At 39.2% G+C, this 14,687-nt stretch overlaps 1 protein-coding gene across 2 annotated transcripts in view; it reads left to right on the forward strand.

Annotated features, from left to right (window-relative positions):
* The window catches only part of LOC137188058 (SH3 and multiple ankyrin repeat domains protein 2-like), a 166,719-nt gene that overhangs the window by 35,352 nt on the left and 116,680 nt on the right, over window positions 1-14,687 (forward strand). For both annotated transcript variants that reach the window (XM_067597469.1, XM_067597551.1), the window contains exon 9: window positions 9,482-9,548. In XM_067597469.1, the coding sequence (XP_067453570.1) occupies window positions 9,482-9,548 (67 nt within the window). The remainder of the gene's footprint in view (window positions 1-9,481; window positions 9,549-14,687) is intronic.

Genomic DNA, 14,687 nt, shown 5'->3' on the forward strand with positions numbered 1-14,687 from the left:
TGCAAATGTTAATAAACAACGATTGGCACAGCTGAATGAGGCACGCTTACGTTGCGCTGCTGCGTGAGCTCTTAATTAGGACACTGTGTGGGTGTGTGGCCATTTGATAATGATCAGTGATCAGTGTGTGTGTGTGTGTCATAGCCTAGCCTGATAACCATTGTTGCATAAAACAAACAGGAAAGAAACTGAGCATAACTGAAACACAGAAAAACTCCCATCATCCCCTCTGAGTGCTCCGTTCTCTGCATAGAGGGCTTTCAAAGAGATAAAAAAAAACCCATTTCTTTATTTAACAATCCTCTCCGACGGTCGGTCACATACTCTTCACTTCCTCTAACACTTCTTTTGCTCTTTTTGTGTCCTCATGCAGCATTTGAGTTTCTCCAATCTAACCTCTGTGTCTCTTCTAAGCTTTTCATCCTCACTACAATACCTAATTTGATTTACCTTTCTTCCTCTCAGTCCATTTTTATCTTCATATCGCTCCTTCACTTTCTTCAATTCCCATTCTTCTAATCTAATTCCTCTCTCCACTCCTCATTATATTTATTTTCTACTTCCTTCCTCCCCCCTCCCCCCTTTATATCTTGCCCTCTTTGCCCCCACATATTCTCTTGTTCTTCCCATCGCCTTTGGCACATACTGTAAGTCAGACATGATTTCCCACTCTGCTACTCTTTCTGCCTCATTATTCAGAGTCACGTGCCGCGAGTCACAGCCACCAGTGACATGTCATGTAGTACAATATGCCAAAGTATTGTCAGAGTATTCAAATATCCACGTCAAGGTATTCCATAGGTCATCATCATCAGGACAGCATGTCATCTTCTTCAGTGTATAAATAGTTCTGTAAATGCTTACAGAGTCAATTTTAACCCAATTCAGCTTAATAAACCCCCACTGAACAGCTGAGTTTTTTGGTGCCATAGCAACAATTACTAAGCACAGCGCAAAAGATGCTAGCAGGAAAACCTTCTCTCCATCCCTCCATTACTAATCTCTGAGTGGAAATTATTAGCATTACCAGCAGCACCTGGAACTAATGTAAAATGACTCAGAGTGAATGGGATACATAGTGAAAGTGGAAAATCATGCAACAAAGAGAAGATTTCAAGCCTAGATATTTTTGGTTGTGCTCATCATCCCTCAGCATCATTCATCAAAGCCGCTCCATTTAATATTTGTATTTTCACAATAGAACAAATGAGTGTTTGTGTAATGTGTGAACCAGACTTTTCTATTCTCCTCAGCTGTATGGGGTGTTTTAATATACAGCATTTCATTTTTACATGCCTCAAACTAAACTGTAGGGCTGTAGTCAACCAAAGAAAATGTTGGTCGGCTAAAATCGTACATAATCTTCATCTAATCGAGTAGTCGTGTGCACAGTAAACTCGGCAGTCACACATTTCTCTGTTTTGTGTCTTCAGGTTAGGCTAACCCATTGTTGCTTTGGAGCTAACCTCCTTTACTTTTCCAGCATTTGGGGAAACAACAGACGTGACTTTTAGCATTTATTAACTGACACACTGTAGTCTGTACTGTATATTTACTGCCAGACTGACAACTTACTACTAATCTTTTCATCCACCGTCACTTCTCTGCCCTTCGCTCTTTCCCGCTCGCTATGCAAACATACTCCTTAACGGAGCCACACTACCAATAGTTTCCAAGGCAACGATGAAGGTTGACTCACATACCGGAACAGCGCTGCACAGAGACTCCCAAACGCTGTCGATTTCCGAATGAATGGATATTGATATTTATATATGAATGGAAAACAACGGGGTGTTTTGAATACACCCCCATTTTCACAGGTGATTTGTTAGTCTGTCCCTCCCGCCGCAGGAAATAATGGATTACTCCTGGAAAGCTACTGATGTAGCACTTTTCTCCTTATGAAAATAACACAGAGATTATTCGACCAATGAAAATTTAGTCGGACGAGAGCATATCGACCAACTAATCAACCAGCAGACTACAGCCCTACTAAACTGTATGGTTCAGTCTCAGTGTTCTCGTTTCCATCAGCAGCAGACAGCTGTAAAAAAGTTATAATAACTCCAGTGAACACCACCTGTCCAGTTAAACAGGTAAATATTTCCCTCAGGAGTTTGTCAAGACCAAAACACAGCTAACAGGAGAGTGAATACTTGCAGAAACACATATGAATGCTAATGTTGCTCTGCTGGAAATGCGAATAGCAACTGCCTGCTAGCTCATTAGCAATATCAAGGCTATAATGTCATGATATGTCAGTGTTGTGTTTACAGCTTGTTGCGTTGCTCCCCAAGAGGCTAAAAAAATCTATTTATGCAAGTTTAGTCTTTTTTTTTTTCCTGATACACCCACATTACTACAGCAGCTCACACAGGCCGAACAGTCTCACATGTGATAATTATGTGATAATCGTTATGAAGGGTCTGTGTGAAATGATATTAGTTCAGTTAATGGTACCACCACCCAGTTGAAGGTTGTTGTGGCTCATAGATTTCAAAATAATTTCTTGTCTTGGTCCTGCTTAAGACTCCAGGAGGTTTAGCTTTAACTCCATACAGAACTAAACACACAGGCATGAGAGTAGTATTGATCTTCTTATTTGACTTCCAGCAAGAAAGCGAATAAGCGTTTTCCCCAAAATGTTGAGGATATCCTTCATAGCTCGTTAGCAGTAAATTGGCCTGATGATTTTGTGTAAACCTTCAATTCAAAGTGAACAGTTTAACATTTATTGAACTCTTCTGGAATAATTAGTTATCACTAATGTTCCTCTGTCTTTTGTAGATCCCCTTTAGTTAAAAACTGACTCAGTGGTCAAAATTACAGTTTGATCAGCATGTTAAGTTTGTAATTAATATATCAAACCTCACTTTAATTGCAAAAAAAGCCGCCAAGCTCTCTGACCTCAGTGAGAACCATCAGGTCTTTTCTCCATCTTGTCTTCTGTTCTTCATTGATCCTGGATCTGGCAGACTTGTTGCCTGCTGCTGATGTTCTACTCAGCTAGAGCAGCTCACTCCATCTCCTTCCCATCCCCCCATCTCCCCCCCACCATCCCTTCCTGACTTCTTCTTCTGTGTTATACACAACCATTTGTCTCCATGACAACCAGGGGAGAACAGGAAAAGAATCGATGTGGGGGCGGTGATGGTGGTGATGGCAGTAGTGGTTGGTGAAGGTGGGCGGTGGAATGATAATGAGGGATAAATTGTGACTGTGTTTCCCGTTGCGTATCGGTTACCTGGATTCCTTAACATACTTCATCAATTAAAATGAAACTTGAACACCTCACCTTAAATCAACTTTCACTGAAACAATCTCCTTGGTTTCCTTTAAGCATTTGGATTCAGTGCAGAGAGACGTTGAGAAATAAAATGAAATAACAAGATTGGTTGATAAGGATGCAATCCTGCACCCAAAGGTCCGTGCTTCAGTGAACGCCTCATTCAGACAACACGGCGACTGCCAGTGACTCCATGTGGAGCTCATCACTTCCTGTCCACTGCTGTTTTAGTGATGGACGCTCTCTCTCTCGTCCCTCCAGAGGCTTGTTTTGGTGCTGGTTATGCTGTTACAGTGCAGTAATTCTCACCATGTTGACGGGAGATGATGTGAAATGCAGCCGTCAGTCACATGTGTCAAAATACTCCAGAAGCTCGTGATGGATATCAGGCTGCTGTTTTACTTTGATTTTCAGTGTAGAGAAGATGTTTCACTCTGTTGACGCCAACTGAACTGACATACATCCGTTAGATGAACATGAATAAGTGGGCTTGTATTGACATAAATCGTGTGTAGAGTAACAAAGCAACACTAAGTATGTCATCTCCCTCTTTAGGCTACTTACTAACAAGTATAATAAACACATTATAGAGTCATTTTTGGCCAATCAGTGATTAGACTGACACTGATCATTCCCCTAATTGTATGAAAAACTAATCAGCAGATATTTTGTGAAATAAAAATTCTGGTTTCTGATCCTTTATGAGCCTTTTTCTATTTGAGTTATTGAAAACTAGATATAACTCAGGTTATATTTTTGTACTTTTGACCAGTTCTATCAGGTCTATCGTCACAAAAAACGGTCAGAAGGGACAAGAAGGACAAACAGTCAGACGATCAGACAGGTTGGAAACAAACCTTCATGTTAGTTAAACTTGCTTGGAGTAGAAAACAAAGATGAACAGTGAGATTATCACCCAAACTGTCCACTGACCTTTGACCGACTGTACTTACTGTAGTTGTAAGCACATAGTTTAACTGTCAGACTGCTTTGTTGACTGTTTGTTGGCTACAGTAATTGGACCTTTTTATTTTGCAATGTCACAGAACACATTCAGGGATCTGAACAGTTACTTTGGTGAGTTTGATTTTATCATTACTGACAGAACCAATGTCCAGAGCTAAGATAATAAAACCCAAGTTTTTATAAACTTTCTTTTTCCTTGAACATCAAATCTGTTTCTGCTTGAATTGTAACTAAGCACTATTTGCTACCACAGTAGTTATAACAACTTGATGAGGAAATAAACCTGTCAGTCACATTGTTCTCCTGACCCCTAGTGGCCAAAGATCAATCAATACAGCTTTAAAGGGGACATAGCATGCTTTTTTTTATTGTGTTATGTTATAATGTCGGATGTTAAACATGGTCAAAGTTCCAAAACATGAGGTGAGCATTTGTAAAAAGTGCTTCCTGCATGATAAAAGCCAGGGTTGAGCCTGCTCTGAACGCTTTGTTCTTCTCCATCAAACTGACGTCAGATTGTTCGCACATGCTCACAAACGACATCTGTTCTGTAGCCTTGGTTGCTAAGGTTGTTGCTAAATTTGTTCAATAGGTTGTTCACGTTGTCCGCTTACGTAGTTCAGGTTGGATTGCGGCTCAAACATGTACAGATGTATTTAAAAGATTGAGATTTTTTTTTACAGGAGAAAAAGAAGTAAAATCCTGCAACGATTGTTTGGCCAATCAGAACAGAGCGGGCTCATCCCTGAACTGAGGGGCTGCATAAAGGACCAGTATAAGATAAATAAGGAGCTTTTTAACTGTAAATCATGCAAAGATATTCCAGTAGAGCCCCAGAATATAAATATAGACCAGGAAATGTGCATGATACATGCTCTCTAAAAATAACATCCAAGCATCACTGTTGCGTCAGTTCCTCTAACCTTAACAATGCCCAGATGAAGCAACGACATGCATCCCCGCTGCTTCATCAACATCTGCTCATTAGCGTCTCAGATAATATGATGGATGAATGGAGCAGATCATAGTATCTCCTTCACTTAATTTCACTGATATGATTATGGCGGACCAGCTGAACATTGATTGATTGGAGTCAAAAGACATCAGGATGTTTAGTTTAAAAGTGGATTAAATTTGGTTGAAAAGGTTACACATAACGCTTGTTTCATGAGCATTTAAATGACTATATTTTAGTGTGAATAGGTCCTTAATACACACTGAAATATACTCAATGAAATGCTGTTAAAACAACAATTATGTGCAACAAAGACATCTAAAAGAAACTTTTCTTTTTAACCCAGATGTTTAAATATCTTTTGACCTTCAAATCACCAAACTGACAGAGTTAATTCAAATCAAACAGCTGCTGTTTTATGGCCATAAAACAATGACCATTAAGTATTAAGCATCTTCTAAATCCTCTTAACCTCCTCCAGGTGTCCAATGCACACAAATAACAGAGATACAGAGCACTGCATGGCTGATAGTGTAGGAAGACAAACTGATACCACTCTAACAGTCGCTTCAAACGTCTTACAATCAGAATTAGTTCCGCATCGATCAGTTTTTAGGTCACAGTGAAAATGACATCTTCATCTGTCACTCTGTCACTCTGTCTTGATGTGTTACTCGATCCATCCGCTAAAGCCTGGGCGCTGGGATCAGGGTTCCTCCAGAGAGAGTCTCTTGTCATAGATTTGTCACACATCGTGGCGTGCGCTATGGGAGATCCTCAGTGTGAGTGGGAGATCCAGCCGGCATTCATATGTCCCCTCCTCCTCCTCCATCTCCCTCACAGGAAGCATCACATTTGCTACCATGTAGAAGCTGGATTACATTTATTGACTCACATTTTAGTTAAGAGTAAGCATTTTTATTTCAACCAGGGTGAAAAACTGAAGTACAGTATATTGTATATTAATGCAGCGTGTTGAAACATTCAAGAGGATCCGTACGAGTGGAAAACATCTTCGTTAGAGAGTCCCGAGTGCTTTTTCTCATAAATGTGGTGTTTTTATTTATATGAAGAAGAGGTCAGCTGTGGAGGGAGAGCAGAGTGTTACTACTCAGGCCAACTCTGCTTTAATAATACACCTGCTCTCCATCACTCTCCTTTCTTTCTCTTTCTTCATCCTGGATATTTGTTCTCCAGGAATCAGAGCAGGCATGCTTATATAATCCTGCTGGGTTTCCCTTGAGATGTGTGTGCACGCGCATGCACACGTGTATGTGTGTGTATGTGTTAAAGCATTGTGTGTGCAACACATCAGTGAAAATGAACCCGACTATTTTTACCCGGCGGATCCTGACTTGAGGCGTACTGTAAACCCTGTAACACCCCACGAGCTCTGCGCCTGCAGGAACGACTGTAAGCAGCAACAAGACAACAGGCAGCGTGATCTGGGTCACTGACAGAGAAACAACCTCTCCAACCAGCACACGAGGAAATAAATCCCTTTACTGCCCCCTGGTGGACACAAACAGAACACACTGCTCTGTGTGATGAAGCCAGCTGATCAGAGTTTCACAGCTAAAATAACTTTAATTTGGCAGAAAGACAAAGAGTTCAGGGATTTTTTATCTTGTTTTTTTAAATGGCGGGTTTATATTCAAAATAGATACTCAAAATAATATCTGTAACCAAAAATACCATGAAACATTCTGATGACTGCTTTTAAAGTCTAAATTATATTATAACAGTTGTAATAATATAAAATATATATTTAGGAAGACATACTTTATATTATTACAATTGTTTTTTACTATATATTGTCATTCATCATGTGTTCATACACCAGCTTCTACTGCCCACAAGAGCAATTACTCACATTATAATTTGTTATTAACCTATTATTAGATATATAGTGCTTATAAATGCTAAAAAAAAAAGGGGGTTGTGCCACCAATCGACACTGTCTGCTGTTTGTCTGCACATACTAGGAACTTGGAAGCGACGGTGTACGTGCACAAGGCAGAGAAGGCAGTATGTGGGGGGATCAGGAGGGGCCCAACACTAAACTTTTGTCCTGGGGGCCCAAATATGTATATAAGATTGTCAGCGAGGTGTTGTGGTGCTGTTGTATCAGATGGACTTACACTGGAAGGTGTTTCTAATATTTCCTCTGCTCAATTTATGTAAATGAGGTGTGCAAAACATTAGGAACCCTTTATGCAGTCTGGTACAACAATAACAAGGTTCATCAGGAACATTACATGCAGCTCTTGTATCACATCTTACAGGTGTTTCTAATTTAAAGGAAACGCCAACTATTAAAGTATAATCCTGCAATGAATCATTAGAGGATTATCTGACTTCTTTAGAATCATTTCTCATCAGTGTTTATCCAAAAACAGCAGAACATGTGTTATTAACTAATGCTTAAAGGTTATGGTTGGCATTTTCTTGCTGTCAACAAATGTGCAGAGTCAAACCAATGTTGAACTGATCTATTAACAAGTATTGTGTGTGTATCCAAAGCCTGATATATCTTATTCCTCCATTGTCCAAAAACTATTAAAAACACATCAGTGAGCCACACGGCTGCACCGGGTGACATGTTCCTTCATCATGAAGAGTTTGGATGTGGTACTTCCTGTTTACAGCTTCACTAGCTTGTTGTGCTACATGTCACAACCTCTTGACTTTTCACTACATTGACACAGAGGAAAAAGATCTATCAGGCTTTGGATTCTCACACAACACTTGTAAGCAGATCAATTTATTTTTGATTTGGCTTTACAGATGAGATTTGTTGGCGATGAGAAAAATATAGAAAATCACCAGTCTGTCCTTTAACAGAAGGACCATATGTATTGATTGAAGAGCCTTGCGTTGATTTCTGCGATATAATAAAAGTTATGGAAACAGCCCTCATTTAAGAGAAGAATAATACTTCTTATACTTTCATTTATTACTTCAATATTCATTTATATTGTTTCATTTGCCTGTTTTCTTGTTTTTACCAATGAATAATGTAAAAGCACCAGTCTGTCCAGCCTGTGCGTTTGTGTGTTTGCGTGTGTGTGTGTGTGTGTGTGTGTGTGTGTGTGTGTGTTTGTGTGTGTGTGTGTGTGTGTAAGCAAGAGGAAACTTTAAACATCATCTCATGTGAACATGTGACTTGACATGTCCTTGCTGTCTGCACGCTGTTGTGTCATGTGTGAATCTTGACTCGTACACGTGTACGATTGTGTCCGTCCGTCATAGATTACCAGATTCTTGGCTACAGATGGTTAAAGCCGTAAAGATTGAAACTCTGAGGAATCATGACTGCTTCACAAATTAGAAAGAAAAGAGTTTTTATTTTTATAGCAAATCCAGTGACTGACAACTGGCAAGAGATTAGAAAAGTACGACCATTACTGTGATGAAGCAGCTTTTTTTCGTTTTCTTGTACTTTATAAAATCAGTTTATCTTTTCCAGTTAAGTACTCAGATGTTTGTGGAAACTTAAAACCTTTTAAGATATTCTGTGGAAAAGGTTTCATATAGAGAGAGTTTTGCTTAATTGGTAGGTTCAGAATTCCACATCATCTCTTTCTCTGTCACCTTATTTCATTAAATAACTGTTTTAATAATAATAATACTAATAATAATAATAATAGCCTTATAGCACCTGAAAATACATACAATGCAGCTCAAAGTGTTTTTACATTGAGAAAATAAACAAATAAATTAGATGCTGGAAAACAAATCATTAAAATACAGTAAAGCAGCATATAATAGGAATAAAATTGCACATGAGATTAAAATAAATAAGTAACTTTCAGTGAGATTAAATAAGCATCAGACATACAGACGACTTAATAGCAAGATTTAAAAGGCCTTAAGGTGTCTCCTGAAGGAATTTACAGAGGCTGTATGGTGGATATTTACATTTATTTATATTTTAAATGCTGCCTCTCCATATTTCTTTATCTTAACTGTTGGTACATTTAGTGTTTGATGAGTTAAAGCAGCAGCTCTTACAGAGGGAGAGACAGTCAACTAAATATGGAGCATTCACAGCCTTGTAAACAACTAATATCAGTTTGAAATCAATTCTAAGAGAGACAGGAAGTCTGTGTAAAGATGATAATATGAGTGTATTTGTTAAGACTCTTGCAGATGAGAAAACACCTTTTGTGCTCTTAAATGTTTACATACCACACTGGCTGGAAGACCTTGCATAGATAAATTACATGTGTATTTTTCTCCTTTTCACTCTTCTTCTTCTCTCTCTCTTCCAGGTTGCCATTATCGCCGGGAACTTTGAGCTCGCTGAACTCATCAAGAACCACAAAGAGACAGATATAGGTGAGTCGCTCCTCTATTCATCCTCTCCTCTCCATCCAACTATCCATCCCTCACCTATTCTTCCCTCAGCCGCCCGGCGCATATTTCTGAATCTCTCCCAGGATACATTTCAAATCCCTCACGGTTTGATCCTCCTAAATGACCTCTCAGTATAATCCCCTCCGCGGGATTACGACGGCGTTGCCGAGAGGATGAAAGTTTATGTTTACACTGGGACAATCCTGGGCCGATTAGGGCCGAGAGAAATGATCAATGCCTCGTCCAGCGGGAACCGATTGGTCGGTTTCCAGAGGTGTCGGCTGGTCTGTGTGATTAAGTCAGTAGATTTAAAGGTTCTACTATTGATTGTGATTATTTTTATACAACATAATGCTGAGTTTCGTGCATGTTGTGGAGGCTTTAGGCGTAAGCTTTCAGAAGTTGAATGATTGAAGTTGACAAAATACTTGGAAATAAGACTTTTTTCCAGGATCTATACAGCTGATCTTGTGTTAGTGGATTTATACAATGCTGGCGTGAGCATTAATATATTGTCAGGTACGTATGAGGGATCAGCCTGAAAATGACAAATCCAAAATAAAACGTTTACTGCTCTTGAATCCGTTTGATTATAGTCGAAAGTTTATGATCAAAAAGTCAGAATTAGTGTAAATGATGTTTTTTTTTTAACTTGGTGGGTTATTTTCTACTTGTATTGTTCTGTTTTATATTATCCCCCGTAACTAAATAAGTGCTTGCAGTGACATTATGATCTTTAAATAGTTGACACAGATAGTACTGCAAGACAACGTATAGATTGTTAAGGTTGAGAGAGGATTCAAGTGGATGTGATCCCAAATAAGGTAACAACCTCCTCTCAGTCTGGATCTTTGCTTGTTAAAGGGTGTGCACATATATATATATATATATATATATATATATATATATATATATATATATATATATACTAGGGGTGTGTCCGAATACAAAAACATTATTCGGCAAAGCACAGATAGTGGGGGTTTTTCTTACGAATATTTGTTTCAATATTTCAAAAATTATTTGTTTTCAGGAAGAAAAATAAACTATGTCAAATACCAGAGTGCAGGTCGGTTACTTCGCTATCTCAGTGTCTCTCCTCTGCTCCGCTGTTACGTCTATCAGCAGGTCTCAACGAGGGGAGTCACATCCACCTGCTACATGATGCACATTTCCTTATTTGGACATCACTCCCGGAGTTGGGGGTGTTCCCCAGAGATAAAGCTGAGCTACTGACACACGCTTCATGAGCATTTATTGTAACACTTTAATTTTCTAAAATTAAAAGCGTAATAAAAACAAAAACAGGATTTTAAAGCCTCTGTCCACTTTTATTCAAATACAAATACAAATAATTTTGCCGCCTCAACAAATACAATTACAAATACAAATACTGGGCCCTCTGCACATCCCTACTATATATATGTATATATATATGTATATATATATATGTATATATATATGTGTGTGTGTGTGTATATATATATATATATATATATATATATATATATATATATATATATATATACAGTATGACATCTGGGGTTATTAAAAGAGCATTTTTTGAACAAATTCCATGTTTTGTTTTGTTTTTTTCTTTCTTGCTATTTATTACCTTTGTAGATTATTTGCCACTTACTCACTTATTAAGCTCCGAGGAGGCAAATTGGTGACTCTGATTTAACACACTTTCAGGCTACCAGAAATCATTTACAGCTTCAATATACATTTAAAATCAAATGCTTTGCAGTCAGAAACTATGAGTCCAGCTGTATCCAAGGTTTAGACAATACATATACACAATATTTCCAGTCCACTGAAATGAACACAGAGCTTTACTGGGATACTGGCTCGGGCCTGTAAAGCAGTTTGTGGAGTGCAGAGATAGCTCGGGGATTACGGGGGCCTTAGAGAAAATGAGAAAAGATGAACAAACAAATAAATAAATATATAAAAGAGGACAGAGAAAGATGAGGTTGAGGGAAGAGAGAGAGAGAGAGAGAGAAATCTAATCTAATCTAAAGATGTAATCCTGCAATTGTTGAACTCTCTCATGGACGCCATCCACCAGCGGGCAGCCTCACACGGCGGCGACCTGCACGGTGGCGGCACAAGATTACCCCCAAAAAAGCCTCGTCGCTGTCAACATCTGCTACCACCTCCCTCCTCCTCCCTCTTCACACCGTTACAACCACACAGCCACAAGTGCTCGGCTTCAGCTATGAGCGTTAGCCCGGATTAGCCAAAAGCGCTCAGGTAGACAACTACGTGACTCGTACATACTGTGGAATTGGGATGGGACATCTTTACTTCTGGATTTTCGATTGGCCAGCATGGGTTCAGCCTGTTGCAGAGGTGGGTGCCCCTCCCACCCCACCCACCACCCCCCTTCCTGGTGCTCCCATCAACCCTTTACCTTAATCACACACATACACAAACCAGCCCAGCCCGCCGCTTCTCGCCTCAGACACTTGTGTCGTGTTGCAGCTTTTGGTTTGAATGTTGATCATGGACTGAGTGTGTGTTTGTGTGTGTTTGTGTGTGTGAGTGTGAGAGATGAGGTTTAAACACCATAAGCCCTCTGGCTTTCACAGTTTCTCTTGCTTACTCCATGAGGATGATGTAACAGTTCAGCCACACAAATCTGCTGTTTTATTGCGTCATCACTTCAATGTTTTAGTACATCGAAGACACAAAACTGTTGAGCATTGTCGAGGCTACAAACTGGGCAAAGTGGAACCTAAACTGTTCAGGTCGTTTGGGAATATGAAGCAGAGTATCAGCCTCCTGTGTTTTTACCTGAAGAGCGAGTTCACCTCACAGAACAGATTTTATGAAATGTAACAATCCGCAACGAACCCGAAACACTTCATAGGCAGCTGTTCAAATCATCTCCTACTGTGTGGTATAAATGGACTGGATTTACATAGTGCTTTTCCTCTCATTCACTCATTCACAGCGAGCTACCCTGCAAGGTGCTAGTCCAAGCATTGTGTGAACTAAGTGTGGTTCAGCGTCTTGCTCAAGGCCCATGTGCCATTAAACTGCCATTAAGTGGACGACCTGCTCTGAGCTACAACAGCCGCTCTCCATGTTTGTAAAATCATACCTGTAGTGATTGATTAAGGCCCCCAGTTTCACTATGAGCTTCCTGGTTTCACTGTGGGCATACAGAGCAATGGTGGGTGGAAATAAAACAAATGGATCAATAAAAAAAAACAATGCTGTTTTCTTCTTCTATTCTCCTGGTGCCTACTTGAAAACAATTTCTATTGAATTTCTGTTGTTACTCAGCCTGGTGAAGGTTTGTCCTGCTGTCCTTTTAGCTCTTCAGGAGCTTTTCTGCAGACAGGACAACTGGCTCTGAGGACAGAAACTGGGAGTTGTTGTGGATTTAATGAATAGATGTCTGATGTCTCATTTCTACAAACAACAGCATCAGTCGTTTCAGCAAATTCCACAAAACAACATATGTTGTCTTTAAAGCGATAAAGCTGGCTATCAATGTAGGAATTATGACTCTTGTCTATCGGGTGCCGGAGATGCGGAGACCACTGTTCACTTCCTGTTTCCTTCCGACAGTCGGTGTTGGTTTCTTTTAACCGTTCACTGACCTTAACCTCAACCATGTGGTCATTTATTCCCTAACCAAGTCTAAACTGTTTGTGTCTAAACTAATCAAACCTTAACCATCACTGTGTAAAATCAGAAACTTTTTTACTTTTTGCAGCTGTGATTTGTGACAGTTTTGGAAGGCACAAAGTTCAGAAAACACGTCTATGTGTCGCTCTTACAAACGATGCTTTTGTTGTTTTCTTATTGGAACTTCCTGTTTGAATTCAGTCTGGTTGAAGCCGTATCTTCTAGAAATTTTAAATCTAGCTTTAAACCTAGTGCTGAAACAATCTGTTAATGAATTAATCAACAATAAGTTTTAATCTATTAATCTTTAAAGTCATTTATCAAGCAAAAGTGACAAATATCTGTTAATTTCTGCTTCTGAAATATGAAGATTTGCTGCTTTATTGGCCCTCTTTGCTATTTTCTGACATTTTATGATTTGCAGATTCATCAATAATGAAAATAATCATTATTTGCAGAAAAATTTAAGACATTTATTGTTTCAGTTTATAGTGTTTATGTGCATATATATACTTAAATGTGTGTCTCATAAAACCACAAACTAATTCTTGCCACAAGCATATCGTCCATTATGTGCTGCACATATAACAGAATGATTTTCTATTGATCTCAATTAATGGATTAAAGACGAAATGTTCACACAATATTCTCACACCAGTGGCTGAGAATATCAGAGACGGTAGAATCGGTATGTGGGTTAAAATATAAACGTCTACGTGCACGTTACAGTGAAGAAGGTGTTGGATGATGGTTTGCATTTTGTTTTGTCTAACAACAGCTCTGCCCACAAGCTGAATTATTCAAATCCAACATACAGATTTTGTTTTCAATCAACAGAAGGTGCAATGAATAATCCGCCCGTCACATCTGACTAGACGGGATGTAAAAATAAGCCTGATAAATTGCAGGTTAAATGCATGACGGTGAGGGGGGGGGGGGGCAGCAATAGCGAGTTATTCTGAGTACATGGAAGCTCCTAATCAGCAGTCATTCCACCTTCTTGCTCTGAGATCATTCTCCACCAGAGAGATGAGATGACTAATTTAACTTCACTTTCAACGGCTTGAATACAATGAATTATCATATCAGTGGGGTATTCATTGTTGCCAATGATTTCTAGATGGACTCCTGTGCGGAGACAAATGCAGACAAAGCTGCGACTTAAAACACAATGTGACTGGTGGAGGAGAATAGGAAGTCTTCTCAAAGGGCAAAGACAACCGTTTATATACGTAGCCTGGCGTTCTTTATGAGGTTAACGTGTGAAGGATCTGTGGGACCAAAGATTCAAAGAGCTGTGCATGGAAATGTGTATCATGACGTCAGAGATGGTGCACAATATTGCAATATTTATTAGTATTAGTGGTGGTAATAGGAGCCTCAACTGAGACTGGACTTTTGAGGGTATTATCTATATTTGAGAGTAACATATGAGAGAATATATTAGCCAGTATTTCCTTTTACGTAAATGCATAACAT

Source organism: Thunnus thynnus, chromosome 1 (assembly GCF_963924715.1).
Source record: "Thunnus thynnus chromosome 1, fThuThy2.1, whole genome shotgun sequence".
Classification (NCBI taxonomy): domain Eukaryota; kingdom Metazoa; phylum Chordata; class Actinopteri; order Scombriformes; family Scombridae; genus Thunnus; species Thunnus thynnus.